Source organism: Crinia signifera, chromosome 6 (assembly GCF_055691185.1).
Source record: "Crinia signifera chromosome 6, ASM5569118v1, whole genome shotgun sequence".
NCBI lineage: Eukaryota > Metazoa > Chordata > Amphibia > Anura > Myobatrachidae > Crinia > Crinia signifera.
Window position 1 is genome coordinate 118,951,455 of NC_139222.1, and position 16,728 is coordinate 118,968,182.

General features: G+C 46.8%; 1 protein-coding gene and 1 long non-coding RNA gene across 4 annotated transcripts in view; both read left to right on the plus strand.

Moving 5' to 3' along the window:
- The window catches only part of LOC146007040 (uncharacterized), a 143,261-nt gene that overhangs the window by 64,171 nt on the left and 62,362 nt on the right, over positions 1-16,728 (plus strand). Inside the window, exon 4 of one of the 3 annotated variants that reach the window (XR_014444210.1) lies at positions 11,772-11,933. The exons of 1 other annotated variant lie outside the window; for it this stretch is intronic. This is a non-coding gene — a long non-coding RNA (uncharacterized LOC146007040). Of the gene's footprint in view, positions 1-11,771; positions 12,181-16,728 lie in introns of those variants that run through there. One more of the 3 variants, XR_014444208.1, reaches the window with a different exon arrangement.
- Positions 2,792-10,570, plus strand: LOC146007395 (uncharacterized). Its single transcript, XM_083145744.1, has 4 exons — positions 2,792-3,490; positions 4,344-4,408; positions 9,157-9,670; positions 9,983-10,570. The coding sequence occupies exons 1-4, from the start codon at positions 2,792-2,794 to the stop codon at positions 10,568-10,570; spliced, it is 1,866 nt and encodes a 621-aa protein (XP_083001870.1).

The following is a 16,728-nucleotide window of genomic DNA, read 5'->3' on the forward strand; positions in this document are numbered from 1 at the left end:
TTGCACATTCCAAATGTGCATATATAACCCACATCCACACAATAACGTGGAATCCAGAAACAGTGGTTACCACTAGCAACCACAAACGTGTCTGATCGGGATCAGCGCAGACACAAGCATCAAAGAACACCAATCAAGAAGCAGACAGAAGCACCAACCAACCAGACACCAGCAAGAACCAGAAGCACCAATCAGGTGACAAAAGACCATACAGAAGACCCGCCCCCAGCCTACTTAAGGCTGACAAGCCACAGAGACTGTAAAACTCCCTAGAAGAAGGCCAGCACCAGGCCGAAACGCGTTGGAGAAACACCAGGAAAACAAGCTCCATATCCCAACCACAAACAGCCCCAAGAGCACCCCGGCGAGTGAGAGCACCCCAAGCAACGGCAGAAGCATACGGGACCAGAAGGGAAGCGCGAGAGTAACACCGTCCGACTACCGCGACGACAAAGTGAAACATCCGCCGGGCAGAAGGAAGATCGTGACGGGAACGGGAGGAGGTAAGGAGCCAGGGTCCGTCGGCAAGGACTCGCGACGGGGGAGACGCTAACCAGCCTAACCCCCGCTCACGACCTCTGCCAGACGCTCCACGCCCCTGACCGCAGGCCTCAGACTAGCAAGGCAGACGGCGCATAGCCCGACACCGGACCTAGTCGAGCCAACGCGGGGAAAGGAAGCACACGGAGCGCCCAGACCCGGGCCGCTACGTCCTTCCACCCGACCAGCTCCCAAGCACTGCACACTCCAGCAGCACCCTCCGTACAGCATCAGAACGACCACCGGCAAACAACTACCCTCGGCACGCCACCCAGTATTACCAGTCTGGGCCCCCGAGCAAGACCTGTGGAAGGCTCCAAGGAACAGCGCACAGACAAGCGGGACGCCGCACCTGTGCCCACCGCCAACCAACCCACCACCTCTTCCCCCCCCTCCAACCATCACCCGACCCCGGACTCTGTCCCTATCCAGAGACCCCCGGAATCGGAACATTCCCCAATACCCCAATCCCATTATCCCACCACCGCTGTTTGTGTAACCAAAAACCCCCCGTCCCCCCCCCCCCCACCTCATCCTTGTGTGTATATGTGCCAACCGCACATATTGTATTCTATGAAACATTGTTAACCCTTTGTACTACTATTATTATTTCATTAAAGGCAATTTAAACAAAACAAACTGGCTTACAATTGGGTCATCGCACCAAACACCAAAGGGGTGGAGCGCTTCACTGAACCCCCATTCTACTGCCTACCCCTGCAGCCTGTTTTACAGTTACAAACAGGAGGTTACCCCTGAGCCGGGAATCTGCCTGCCCCTCAGTGAGGATTGTTTTTGTCATTCACCCTTCCCTAGGAATCATAAATAAGTGTGCACACTATCATAGGGACATACACTTATATGTTTGAGGACCTGTCGACGAGGGACCATTGGTTTGAGCCAGAGACTGGTATTCTGTGGCAGTGTATGTTAAATGATTTGTTGTTAGAGTATATTCAGATTTTTGAATCATTTAAATTGATTGCTGAAGTAGAAAGTGATTATTGTTTGATTTTATGCTTTACTATAAATGCCTGTTTATTGAGTATTTGTTACATCATTTGCAACTTATTGAAATATTGCAGCGGCCAGTCAGTGTAGTGGTAAATAAAATTACTGTCGCTGCTAATTGTGGTACTGTTGCTTTTGTGGGTCCTCCTTGGGTTGTGCCATTCCCTGCCACAGGTTCATCCAAGAAGAGGCCGTGAAGATCTGAAGCCGGCAAGTCCAGAGTCCAGGTACTCATCACACCACACCGTGTCAGTGAGCCTGTCACACAGTTTTTTTAGTTCTCTTGGTTTGTTATATGATGATCCCGACCGTGAAGCCTCAGCAGAAACTCATCTGAGGGCCCTTAAACAAGGGAAAGACCCAGCTGAGGCTTATTGTACTGAGTTCCGCCGATGGGCAAATGACTGCGGATGGAACCATCCAGCTTTACGCAGTCAATTTCGTTGTGGTCTAGCCGACGAAATTAAGGATTGCCTCATTCAATATCCAGCACCTAAAACCCTGGATAAATTAATGGAATTAGCCATTAAAATTGACCGTCGCCTCCGTGAGCGGAGGTCTGAACGGGGCCTTCTCACCCAGGTGGTTCCCTATGTCCCGGTGACCCCTGAGGAAAGCGAGGAACCCATGCAACTTGGGGCAGCTCGCATTTCCACGGAGGAAAGAGCTCGCCGATTAAACTCAGGACTTTGCCTATATGTCCCGAAAATTTTCTCAGGCAGAGTCCAATTATGACGTAGGCAACAGAGAATTACTGGCCATTAAGTGGGCATTTGACGAGTGGCGACAGTGGCTGGAAGGAGTGGCCCATCAGATTCTTGTCTTGACTGACCATAAGAACCTGCAATACATTGAATCAGCCAAACGACTGAACCCTCGCCAAGCCCGATGGGCTCTCTTCTTTATGCGGTTTAATTTTATTATCTCATATAGACCTGGATCTAAAAACATCAGAGCAGACGCTCTTTCTAGATGTTTCCTCCCCCAACAGGAGAGTGGAGTTTAGTCGGGGCCCATCGTTCCCACGTCCTGTATTCATGCTGGAGGGAGTCAAACCTTGGAGGGTCTTCTCTGCCAAGCTCAGGGACAAGCTCCAGCCCAAACACCAGAGAACAAGTTGTTCGTTCCTCCATCTCTAAGACGCAGAGTCTTGGCAGAATGCCATGACTCCAAAATTGCGGGTCATCCAGGAGTTTATAAAACACTTGCTCTTCTTTCTCGTGTGGTCTGGTGGCCAGGTATGGCCAGGGACAGCAAGGATTTTGTACTATCTTGTCCGGATTGTGCCCGACACAAGGTTCCGCGTTCCCGACCCTTAGGAGAATTGTTGCCTCTGTCCGTTCCCTGCAGGCCTTGGTCTCATCTGGCCATGGATTTTATTGTTGGTCTTCCGGTCTCTTCCCAGTGTCAGGTCATCTGGGTAGTCATCGATAGATTTTCCAAGATGGCACACTTTGTGGCCTTGAGACAACTACCCTCAGCTAGGGAATTGGCCACTTTGTTTCTCCAACACATCTTTCGGTTGCATGGACTTCCCAGTGATATAGTTTCCGACCGTGGTCCACAGTTTGTGGCACAGTTCTGGAGACTGTTCTGCGCAGCCTTAAAAGTAAAAACCAGTCTCACTACCGCGTCTCATCCACAGGCCAATGGGCAAACGGAACGTCTCAATCAGTCTCTTAAACAGTACTTAAGGGTCTTTGTTTCCAAGCTGCAAAATGATTGGGTCAGTTTCCTGCCGTTAGCTGAATTCGCGTATAATAACGCATATCATTCAGCCTCGAAAAACTCACCCTTCTTTACGGTCTATGGATTCCATCCACGAGCCAACTCCTTGGGACCTAATACCCCCGGTTCTTCTTCATCAGCTGCCTCTCGACTCAGAGTCATATGGAAAAAGGTCCATTTGGCTCTTAAGGAAGCCGCTTTCAGAGAGAAGGTATTTTCTGACCAATCTAGACGTCCTTGCCGTTTTAAAGTTGGTGACTGGGTGTGGCTATCCACCCGTAATATAAAGCTTCACCAACCATCAGCAAGATTAGGGCCTCGGTTCATTGGTCCTTTCCAGATTGCCAGGAGGGTTAATCCGGTAGCGTTCCGTCTTTCCCTAAATAAATCCCTCAAAATTGCAAGTACCTTCCATGCTTCGCTTCTTAAGCCAGTGGTCTTTTCTCAAAAATTTCTTTGCAGACTGAGGAATGGCTCCGCTCCGGTGATGGTGCAGGGGCAACAGGAGTTCTGTGTGGAGAAAATCCTCGATTCCAGACTCATGAGAGGGTCTCTGCAGTTTCTTGTACACTGGAGGGGGTTCGGTCCCGAGGAAAGGTCTTGGGTTTCCGATAGGGATTTGCATGCACCCAACCTGAAAAGGTTTTTTTTTCTGGCAATTTCCCAATAAACCTGGTGGTAAAGGGTTGTTAACCCTTCCTCAAGGGGGGGGTACTGTTGCACACCGCCGTCCGGGCTGCGAGGCACCCGGACGGACGGCGGATGCTGTTCCCTGTGACGCGGCCGGGGACATTGCCCGGCAGCGTCTCAAGCCTCCTTCTGATGTGGAGCGTCGGGACATTGCTAGGCAACGTCCTCGAGCTTCCGCCCGGCGGCAGATGATGCGCGAAAATCAAATAAATAGCCGGCGTCTGCTGGGCACAGACGCCGGTTATAGCTTTAGCTTACCTTAGCTGCTAGCTCTCTGCCCTGTTTGCAGACAGCTTTTTGCTTCCGGTCCCCGTGGCTTTCAAGCCCACTGCCCTATGTCCAGCTTCTGGTTCCTTCATTGTCTTTTTCCCCAGCCTTCCCTGGAGTGTCCTGTCAGTCTCCTGCTTCAGCCAGTAAACCAGCTTCAGCCTGAGCCTGCGTCTGGCCCACTGTCTCCACCATCTCGTGGGTCACGTAAGTGCTCCTTTGGAGCTTTGGTCTTTCTATCTTTCTCCAGTGGCCCGCCGTGGCCGTGCCCCTCCGTGGGTTCAGTATTCTCTATTCCTTCAGCTCCTGTGGCCCGCCGTGGCCGTGCCCCTCCGTGGGTTCGGTATTCCCTTTCCATTCAGCTCCTGTGCTCCGCCGTGGCCGTGCCCTTCAGTGGGTTCATTCTTTATCTTCTTTCTTGTATCTTTCTGTCTTTATCAGCATCTGTCAGGCAGGGAGTGTCCTCTTGTGCTATCCTGGTTTTGAGGAGTCACCGTCCCTGGGGCGTAGCCTGCTGGAGACTCCTCTTCCCATTCATTTGTGTCTGCGACTTGGTCGCATCCCGGTTTGGCCTGGTGCCGGCAGTCAGGGGTCAGCTCCCAGCTAGGCCCGGTAGTTAGCAGTCCTCTTGGGTACCCTGTGGTGATCGTTTACCCCTTGTCCATACATAAGACCTGGCTGCATCGGGGTCGGAGCGGGCCTAATTCGCTCCTTCGGACGCGGCGGCCACAGGTGAAGCCTAGCTCTGCAGGGGTTTACCATCTGCCTCAGGGACTCAATAGAGTCAGAGTAGCAACCGCTGTGGCCGTCCTAACCGGCGGTCCCGGCTACGGGCTCACGCCTGACCACCTGCTTAAATCCTCCAACCATTGCCCCTTGTGCCACAGTAGGCACCGTAACACAAATAACATGCTCTTAAAATTTTATGTTTTCCCTAACTTTAATACATTTTTCATTTGATCCCCAAATGTGTGCTGTTATTGGTGAATGTAAAAGTGACATCGATATTTATATTAGTGATAGCAAGTTCTGTCCATTGCTTCCAGTGTAAATGTGTGTAAAAAATGCTGCCGTGCTTTCAGCATAGATTTGTGTGTTTTGTAATGGTCCATTTAAGCTGCAATGGTTCCAATTGAAGCAATGACAAGAGTGTAATTAATGAGTAATGAGTAGAGGAGTGGATTGTATTGTGTTCAGCTGACATTGGTTCAGGTGCGGGCGTACTAATTGGGCGTTCCGAATGCCTAGCGCATGACCGAGTGGTGTCCGCAAAGCAATACTTGCTTATGGAGACCGCATATTTTCTGCCTTTTGGTTCGTTTGCAGTCGGTGTTCAGTCCGAATGCACGCCTACCAGAATGAGTGCACTCCCTCGTGTACGCCCATGTTTACGCCCAGTTTAGCCCACTTTGAAACTACGCCCCTGTGTACTTCCGAATGACGCCCATATTACGCCCATATTTACCGAGTGAATGCGGTGCACTTTTCTGTACGGTATTAGTGAGAATGAGTACGGAGACCGTGCGTGGCACATGCGCATAGCGTTGCCCACGCATGCGCAGGCGGCTAAAAAACGCCATCCAAAAGAATTCAGAAAATTACGCATCAACCAGAATAAGGCCCTCAGTTTTTTCCATAGGGGTAAATATAGCTAACATAATTTTATTGTTCTTTATTGCATGCTAATTATATATTTTATATATGTATGTAGTGATTTTATATTGTACTTATGTGCTAATGATATATTAAAACCGTTTATTATATATAATACCCTATTGGTCAAAAACATATTTTTCTTTTAAATTTAAGCGCTCCACCACCTTTTTTCTTTTTTATTAGTCCTGGACCCCCTTACTGTCGGGGCCCGGGACTGGAGTCTCCGCAGTTCCATCCTGATGGCTGCCCTGGGGGTGAGTGTTCTAGTGACAAGGTTATGGGGTAAAAGGGTACACCTTGATGAACAGGTAAATTTTTAGTGTATGTTTTAAGCTATGGTGGAGGAGAGGCTGATGCGAGTAAGTGAGCTCTAAGGGGGGCAGCATTGGCAAAATCTTGGATTTGAGCGTGATATGCAGTAACTGAGGACAGTCAATGAGCAGAGGTGGGCAATAAATGGCCCTCTAGCTGTTGATGAATTACACACACCACCATGCCTTGCCTTAGTTTTGCTATTTGGCCATGTTGAAACTGATGCAAGGCATGCTGGGATATGTAGTTCATCAACAGCTGGAGGGTCGCTTATTGCCCACCACTGCTTTAGAAGGTTGGAAATAGTACTGTAAGTGACTACCTTAAAAAAATAATTTTTTACAGTTTTGCACCTGATTTTATAAGGGTGAAAATGGGACTGTCCCACCAAAATTGGTACAGTTGGGAGGTACAGTATGTTTGTGGCAAATTAACAATTAAATAAAAGACCTTAAATATATTGGCTGTGTAATGTCTCCCAATTGAAATTAGATATTGCAATGAACATGTCTCCTAAAGTATTTTGAGCGAGATGTATTAAGCTGAAAATGCGGTAAAACCCCAGTTTTACCGCATTTTCCTATGTATTAAAACCCGGCTGTACCGATACCACATAGTAGGGTATCGCCACCTTTGGGTGGCGATACCCTATAGAAGCCTGTGGGCTTCTTTTCACTGCCCGCTGCCTCCACCAAAAACCCGCCGCCACGCCGACCCCCCTCTCCCCCTCCCTCCGGCTTACCTTCCTGCAGGTCCTCCTGAACCCTGGAAGATAAACATCTCCTCCCCTTAGCAACGCAGCCAGACATCCTTTTGTCTGCAGGGGGGAGGAGGAGGTGCAGGGACAGCCACGCTGAGTTATCCTGGCTTCAGGGGAGCAGTAGGTGGCTGGGAGGTGACAGAGGCCCCCGTCATGTTAGTACATATGTGTTGGTATTGATGCGGGGGCATGCGAAGGGCGGTGATGTATATTAATATATCCCACCCTTAGTACTAGAATTTATGCAGCCAAGGCACATTGTGCCCTCCAGCTCTTCCTGCGGCGCTGCATGATGATGGCTGCGGGTGCACTGCGGCTTGAGTGTGAGCCTGAGACAGAGATTGACTGATTGCGGTGCAGTTAGTATTCTCATCGGGCAGTGCAATAGGTTGTGCAGCCTGGCCAGCTGGCCTGTTCCCGACCCACAATCAAAACTTCTGTTTGGCTCACTAAACAGTGGTAACTTGGTGCTTAGTGAGCTGCCTGCCAGACGTACGAATGGCCACCCCTTGCCGCCTTGTGAATATCTCCACCACTTTGTGAATGGATGTTTTGCATAAACCTCCATTCACAGGGTAGTATGCGGGTCTGAAATTCGATGGTCAGCAACCATTAAATAATTTCTACCCTTCTTGCAAATCTGGGCTGACTTAGATTTGCGGCGTCCAGTTCTGAATACTGGGAGGCAGCTGATGTCCTTTGATGTCAGCCACATGCCCCCCATTTGCATTGTGACACCCAGCATTTTCCTGGGTCACCCACTGTTTTTTGGGTATGCCCAGGGCATTCGCAGATGAACATCACCTGCCCACCTCCCTCCCAGCCTCCCCTGTGCGAGCACCACACCGACTATGCAAGTTGGCAAAGGTGCCCGCACCAAAGCCCTGCACATGTGCATATGAGAATAAGCGCATGTGCAGAGCTTAAGCATCACTCCCCTGCTCACAAAGAGTCTGATTGCTTTAGCTCAGTTCCTTCGAATGACCTAATACAAACCTGTACTCAAGTCAGTCTATCAATTTAGCTATAAATGCCATGTTGCCACATCCATGGTTGAATATACCATATTATCTATATAGCATACCTCCTAACATAATGATATAGAGACCGGGGACTCCTACGCACCAAAGCTGCACATGTGACCTAGACAAAAGGGGTGTGGCTTCATGAGAGTGCCACTATCATAAGCCACGCCTCTCTTTTTCATCATTTTGTGTGCATGTCCAGCACTCTGTGAGCTCGTGGCCATGCACCCCAGCATGTTTCCCATGAACAGACACTGCACACAGCATCTATTCACAGAACAGTGAGTGCCAGGTGGCCTCCCAACTGCCCCAACCCTAGGGTTACCACCCATCCAGGATTACTCCGGACAGTTCGGTAATTGAGACCGGAGTCCAGACGGGTAGCTGCCCCGGACTATACAATGGGCCTTATTCTGGCCGACTCACTCGGATGCAAATTCACAATGAGCGTGTGTGGTTGCTTAGTACGCATGCATAGCATCCGTAGTGCGCATGTGCAGGTTTGTTGGCCCGTACACGCAAGCACCCTTGCGAATAGAAATACGCTTGCAAACTAGCACTACCAAAGTAGTCGTGATGTTGGTGTTTGTATGGGCGTGGCCAGAAAAGTGGGCAAAAATGGGCGTAAACTGGGGTGTACACAAGGGTGGTGACTACAAGTGCTGGGTGGTGGTTTTGCACCGCTATGCGAACACTCGGAGTGCTCAAGCTCAAAATCATTCACAAGAAAAAAAACAAGTCTCAGGTCTCGCAAGGCAACAGCTTAGTGAACCAACATTCGCACCACCAATATTTTATCTATTGTGCATGTTGCACAATAGATAAAATACAAGCACCTGCACACAATACCCCCACCCTCCCCATGCACCATACAAGTTTCTCTCAGTAACCAATTAACTAACCACATATACTCAAAGCAGACACAAAGGAAGCACACTATTGCACTTTAAACATTTGGACCTTTCATGCTTAATATCTATTATACTGTATCTTTTATACTGTATGTTTAAACCACACTTGCAGCAGTATTCTTAACTGCTCTTATGTACCATCACAAGATCTGTTATCATATATATATAATAAATGCACATATACACATAAAGGTATGTGTAAAAATACATATATATATATATACATATATAAAAATATATAAAATTATACGTATAGGAGATATATATATAAAAAAAGAATTGGTCTACAACGCTGCAAGTCAGGGGGCGATCCCGAAGAACACCCAACAACAAGATCTAAAGAAGGACAAAAAAAACAAAAGAACAAGAAGTTCAGTTACAAGCGAGGAAAGCGTGGAGGTAACAAAACAAAAAAATATCAAACGACGAAAGGAGGGAAAGCGAAAACATCAGAGGGGATATTCAACCTAAGCCAATATGATCTCACAGAAATAGAGATCTCAGTCCTACAGAAAGGTCTAAAATTTGCCCCCATATGCAAGCTGGACAAATTCAAAACGTTTATAGACCTTCACAAGTTCATCAGAAAACTTACCTTTAAGAAATTATTTTTGGAAAATCAAGAAAAAGAAAAAGATAAAGGTAAAGACCAACAACAAGAAGAGATGTTTAAACATACACAACTGAAAGAAAAATCCTCCTTCTACCCACAACACTTGAAGGGACCGATGATCAAAACATTCCAGAAATTAATGGAAAATGATATTGGGGTTTATTCTAGTTCATTCTTTCTGACAAAATCCTTCTTAGATGGACAAAACCATGTGCACTGCAGGGGGGGCAGATGTAACATGTGCAGATAGAATTAGATTTGGGTGAGTTATTTTGTTTGTTTGTTTGTGCAGGGAAAATACTGACTGCTTTATTTTACACTGCAATATAGATCTCACTTTGAAGAAAAACCCCACCCAAATCTAATTCTCTCTGCACAAGTTACATCTGCCCCACCCGCAGTGCACATGGTTTTGTCCATCTAAGAAGGATTTTGTCAGAAAGAATGAACTAGAATAACCCCCATTGAGAGAATTTCGGATAAGATTGACAAAAGATCTTGGAACATTACTAAAGAAGAAAAAGAGGCCCTAGAATCTCTTAAGAACAACGAAGAGGTGGTCATAAAACCAACAGATAAAGGTGGAGCTATTGTGGTAATGGACCGCCACAAATATGAGAAGGAAGCACTGTCACAGCTACAAGATGAAAACACGTATGAACAACTAAAAATGGACCCTACATTAAAGTACAAAAAAGAACTAAACACCATCCTCTCTGAGGGAAGAGAAGAGGGAATCTTAAATAAAGGATTACACACCTTCCTGCAACAAAACAATCCCATCACTCCGGTCTTCTATCATCTCCCAAAGCTACATAAAGATCCCCAGAATCCACCAGGAAGACCTATAGTGGCGGGTGTCCGATCACTTACATCAAAATTGTTGAAATATGTAGATGAACTCCTCCAACCTACTGTAGTCAAACAGAAAAGCTACATTAAAGACACCACCCACATCTTAAAAACTTTGAAGGAAATGACATGGGAACCAGATTACATACTGGCAACATGCGACATTAAATCTTGCTGCGCTCGCCACGCTTCCAGTTTGCGTTGATAGTGGGGGTGGTACAGCCTCAAAAATGCCATTTGGGGGCCATTGAACATGTTTCATACTAATTCCAATGCATTTGGATGCTTTTCAGTGAAAAATCGTATGCGATCGCATGCGATCGCATGCGATGCGATGCAATTTTTTCGCATACGATGACCATCGCGGGAGCCGTGATAATCCACAAGTACCTTTATTTCTACTATAACATCACACTCCATTTAGGAGCTAAGAGCAGAATTCTGCCCACACAGCTGTGTACCATTATTTCGGGACAAGACACTTGTACCTTAATCCCATACCCCAGCTAAGGGTTTTTTATATGTTACATGTGAGTACGTATTTGTCTGTTTATAACGCATACCGATATTAGGCCACACCCATTCCCCCCTTTTTTTACTCATTGTATATAAATGTATTTTCTGTGAACGTATGTACGTACAATTTTTCATTCACCCAGCAGCACCCTACTATACCTTTACTCTTGCGCAGTCAGTCACCACCTATTCTTTACAATAACATGTAATGAGCATCACTGTGTGTGTGGTGTAACATGTAATGGGCATCAGTGTGTGGTGTAACATGTAGTGGGCATCATGGTGTGTGATGTAGTGGGAATTAGAGTGTTTGCGGCATAATGTATTATGGGTATTACGGTGTGTTGTGGTGTAATGGGCATTGCGGTGTCTGGCATATGAGGTAATGGGCATTACCATGTGTGATGTAACGTATAAGTGGCATTACAGTGTGCAAAATCAGGAATAGAAATGAAGAAAAGTAAAAAAAAACACATGATAAGGCGGGTCAAGGGGTGGGGGCTGGGGGTGGGTCAATGGGTGGGCTGTGGGTGGGTCAAGGGGTAGGCACTGTCCAGGAATCTCTCAACACAAAGGTGGTAACCCTACCCAACCCCCTTCACTGTGGAACACCAACACTGATGCCCAAAGGCAAGGCAGCAGTATTTTCACAGTTGGGAGGTATGATATAAGCTGGTCATGAATTAAAAATGAATAAATATACTTTTATGTGCTTTCTATTAATACTTGATCACACTCATATTATTTATTTATAATGTATTCATTTGAATTTTGCTTAACTAACAAAAAACAGAAACCATATGTGCTCAACAGAATGTTCTGCTATTGCTGTATGTTTAACTTACTTGCATTTATCAAAAACAGACCAAAATGATAGACTCGTCTTGCAGATCACCAGCAAATACTGCAGCAGCATTCAGCATTGTGCCAGGAACTGCACCAACGGAGACTGACCTTCACAGGCTTAAGCTATGGAGAAGATTATTGTTAGAGCTGACAATAACAAACCTGAAGAAAGCCTTGCCATGCAGCAGGATAAAAATACAACTACAGTATGTCCACCTTATAAATATCTCCTTTCCCGTAAATGTATAAGTAGCCATTGTGAAATGAAGTTCTCCTATCTTGAGACTTGTACATTCTGAGTATCCCTTATCCAAAATGCTCCAGACCAGAAGCATATTGGATAACGGATTATTTTGTATTTCAGAATATTTTTATATTTCAATGAGTTATCTTGAGAACAGGACCCATCAGTGGCGTAGCTTGTGTAAGGCAACCCCCACCACTGCTTGGGTGAGCTGGCGCTGGCTCCTGCACGGAGAGGCCAGACAGAGGAGCCGGAAAGCTGAGCAGGGAGGGAGCAGAAAAAAGAGTGTCCCACCCAGACCCAGTACACAGTACGCTACACTGACAGCGGGCAGTTTCTTTCTCTCGAGCCCCGCTGGAAGTTGTAGCACTATGTGCCGGTGGGGCGGATCATCCCCGCTGCTGCACATAGGTGAGGAGGAGGGGGTGACTGTCGGTCAAACAGTCTGCTGGGGGCAGTGTGCAGCATGTTAGCAGCCAGTCCCGGGGGGAGAGGATGTCCAGGTGGCCACGGTGCTGGAGAGTGTTCTACAGGGGATGGGTTCTGCCAGCAAGCTCGCTGCGCTCTCCCTGCTCTGCCTCCCCAGGGATGCCTCTGCCAATCAAAGGGCTCCCACCCACGAGTGTGGCAGACAGACAACAGTAATTAGAAGAAGCAGGTTGGTGATTCACCTTTTACTGCAGCCATTAATTTAAAAGGGGTGCCTCTCCGTGTCCCCCCATGTCCATTTCCACCACATGCCTCTCTCCGTGTCCCCTCTGGTCCCTTCCCACTATATGCATCTGTGTCCTTCCTGGTCCCTTCTCACCACATGCCTCTCTTTGTCCCCCCTGGTACCTTCCCACCACAGCGAGGCATGTGGTGGGAAGGTAGCAGGGGGGACAAAGAGGCATGTGGTGGGAGGGACCAGGGGGGACAAAGATGCATATAGTGGGAAGGGACCAGAGAGGCATGTGGTGGAAATGGACCAGGGGGGACACGGAGAGAGGCATGTGGGCAGAGCCGGATTAACAATGGGCCTGATGGAGCTATAGCTCCAGGCCCACTCTCCAAATAGGCCCATTTTGTAGCTGAGGGCCAGGGCTTTCCAACGAGACCAGCCCCGCGTCACTAGCACCCCGGGAACCGGAGATACCGTCAGGCAAACCTGGAACGTTCTCCCCATAGGATAACATGGGACCCGCTAATTCCGACATCCATCCGGTTCCAACGGCTGCCATTTCCTCCTACAGCATCACAGAAACTCGAGGTTGATCTCAGTCGAACCCAAATCGCTGGGCCTTCAATCTGATACCTGGTCCATATGAGTTCATTGGTTCTAGAGATATTGCAGGTAAAACTATTTTTTTTTTTTTTCATTTCTGAAATGTAATTTCATGGCTGTTCATGTTGTTTGAGGACAGATTTCTCTGGAACCAAACGGCCCAGTTTCATGGGACCAAAATCATTCGAAGCCTACCTGTAAATGGGTCAATTGGTTCCGAAGATATAGCTGGTTGTTTAAAGGGGGCGGGGTGGTTTTCTGTCCCCCTCACACCAGAAAATGCAGGGACTAGGCTGGTGTAAAAGGGGCCAGTCCGAGAATGTCCCTGCATGACCCTGGGACCATATTCCCTGCATTTTCTGGTATGAAAGGGGTATTATTTAAAATAGCCGGGACATGCAGTGCTCTGTATACAGCCGGGCAGCCCCCTGCTCTCTGCCCGGCTGTTAATGGCTGTCATTTCTGCCCGGCGGCGACTGTCCCCCAGTTACCGCTAGCATGTATTCCTCCTTGGCAATGAGCATGTAATCCCACATGGCAACAAGCATGGAACCCCTGGCAATGAGCATGGAACCCCTGGCAATGAACATGTAGGTATGCAACACTTACGTAGCATAATTTTTAATAGGCATTATGGTGTTTGGCATAATACGTAATGGAGATTATGGTGTGAGGCTTAACATGTAATGGGCATTATGGTGTAAATTTTTAATGTGCGCCTTTGGCGCGCAATGCCCCTATTTATGAAGCATATTGTGCATTATTGCTCAATCTGTTTGGTATAGTGCAGGCATGTCCAAACTATGGCCCTCCAACTGTGAAACTACAAGTCCCATCATGCATTGCCACAGTTTTGCAATTAGGGAATGCTAAAACTATGTCAAGGCTTGCTGGGACGTGTAGTTTCACAACAGCTGGAGGACCAATGTTTGGACATTGGTATAGTGTGTATTTTGGTTTAATCCATGTGGCAAAATGTGAATTTTGCCATAATCTGTGTGGCATAACGTGAACTTTGACTCAATCAGTGTGCCATAGTCTGAATTTTCGGTCAATCGGTGTGAATTTTGTCTCATTCCATGTGGCATAATGTGTAAGAAGAAAGTACAGTATAAGGGGTTACTATTGTGTTGCATGATTTGTATAAGGGGTATATGGTGTGGTAAATTTAGGTGACCACATAAAAGGTGCTGACATATTGTCTACCAAGTTTCGGCTTTTAGTATTTTTTTATGACTGGAGTGCCGCCTCACCCCGCAAGTATCTTAGGACATCGGCATCCTGCGGGTGCACCTTTGGAGTGCAAATGCCATTATATCTCCCTGCATTTTTCTTATGCCAGCCCCCTGCCTTTTCCAGGCATATATAAATATAATATAAATATATAAACAGAACACAGGTCACGCCCCCCACATTATTAGGTGCTGGCCGCAACCCCTATTATTGCGTATAATAGGTCCTTGATCATTTTCAGCTCCAGGCCCATTTAGACCTTAATCTGGCTCTGCACATGGACCAATCCAGACATCAACCATACCAGCAATGCCCAGGTCCCCTCGGACAGAGCAGGACAAACTTCCCAATGATTGCAGCCTGCAATGATGTATGCCTTAAAAAAGCCACAAAAGAGTTCCCCTATCACAGTTAAGGACCTGGCCCATCACTAAAAAAAACAAACAAACAAACAAGAAAAGTAATCTAAAAAAGGACACAAGGTCCTCGATACATAAACCAAGTCCATGAGCATTGAGATGGATCCTGTTAGGCCTGAAAAACCTTGAGTTTATATACAAAAAACAAGTCCTGAACTAAATATATATTTTTAAGCATATTTAAATGCTCAGCAGGGTGCGTCTCAGTGTAACAAGAAGATAAGATAAGGGTACTTTTTAACCATAAATTAAAATACACCTTCTCCCCAACACGTCCGCTTTTTCACTGTGGCTAAACCCTTATGCATATCTGCAGTAAGTGAGAAAAACACGAATACACTCCTTAACACTACCATGCAAACCTCTCAAAATTGCTGTGTTGGCACAATGCACATAACCCGAACCTTAATCCGGAGCAGAGAAAATAGGTAAACCTCCCACAATGGGTACTAGTTTGGTCACCTTTTTTACCAGCTGATGCATCACTACCCTAGCAAATTTCCGGGGATGCTGCACAGCAACCGAGTATTGTGAATCAGAACTGCACACAAGCCCTGACATATAAACAAATACTTTATACTCATCAGACAACCCAGCTAGAACAGAAGAGTGTGTGCAGGGATCGAAACGCCGCCTGACGCTGAAGCATCGCCATTCCCAGAGACACTAGGTGAAGCGTAGTATGGGATCATGGGCCTAATTCATTTTTATATGCAAATGCAATTGAAATTGTGCTTTTCTAGACTACGAATTGCTAATATTAGCAACGGTAGCTGCCACCCAGGAATAAACAGAGACCTTTACTGGAGTCACTGCAAACTCAATCGTCACTGCACACACATTCACAGCCTACACAAGAATGAGGAACATTGAGGTTAAGGACAGCCCTGAACACAGCAGTAGTTATGTTGGAACCATAACATGTGTATGTTTTTCCAACAACTTACCATAAACTTCTCGTTAACACCTCCAAATGGTCACTTCCTGTCACTTTACGATGAAAACTACATTGTGCTTGTGCATTGTGATCAATTTTGGTAGGGCAGATACTAATTACGGGCTGCTGTATATGCTGGGTAGGTTCTACACATGCTCAAAGCACCAATAATCAGTCATTTCCTATGGACGCAGCAACTCTCCAACCCCCATCATTCTGAATGACCCCTATAGTTCTGAACTACAATACATGGTAAGATGGGGACCATCATAATTCTATAATACGATATATGGGGTTGGTTGGAGAGGACCTCAGCATGGTGAATTGTCATTTGTTAGCATCATAATAAGGAGTTGCAATATACAGTAAATGTCGGTTATAATAAGAATCATAACAGTGTTGCAATTGATGGTGGATGTGGAGGCTATATTTCACGTACATAGGGCCTGATTCAGAGCCATGCATAGAAGGGCAGCAATTGCTATTCCACGATTTACGCACTTCTGAGCATGCACCGGATCTGGCAGGTGACGGTGACTGACTGTTTTGTGGGAGCAATCTGGATAATGCACGCCACTCAGGTGAGAGTCATGGCAGCTGCGTGACATTGCACACAGCCGTGGTTACCGGATACATGACCGGCCTGCACCTGGCTGTGCAGCTAGCACATCACAGGGTGGTACCCGGCAAGCGGCAACAGTTGGAATTTTGTGAAGTCTCACAAAATTACAACGGACTCAGAATCAGGCTGAAAATGCAGCAGATGAGGAAGACTGTAGTGCTGAGCTACAGTGTTTGATATACGTGGAAATGATGTGCAGTGTACAAATTTTGAGTTTAATTGCATTTCTGTCTCCTTATGATAAAACAATCCTTTTTGCAGGATTGATCATACTAGTTCTGC

Excerpts from the sequence above, each read along its gene's own strand:
- LOC146007395 (XM_083145744.1), top strand. The coding sequence starts at position 2,792 with ATGGCCAGGGACAGCAAGGATTTTGTACTATCTTGTCCGGATTGTGCC. Across the intron at positions 3,491-4,343 it reads AAGCCGCTTTCAGAGAGAAG|CCTTCCCTGGAGTGTCCTGT; the intron begins GTATTTTCTGAC and ends CTTTTTCCCCAG. Across the intron at positions 4,409-9,156 it reads CAGCTTCAGCCTGAGCCTGC|GAGATATATATATAAAAAAA; the intron begins GTCTGGCCCACT and ends TTATACGTATAG.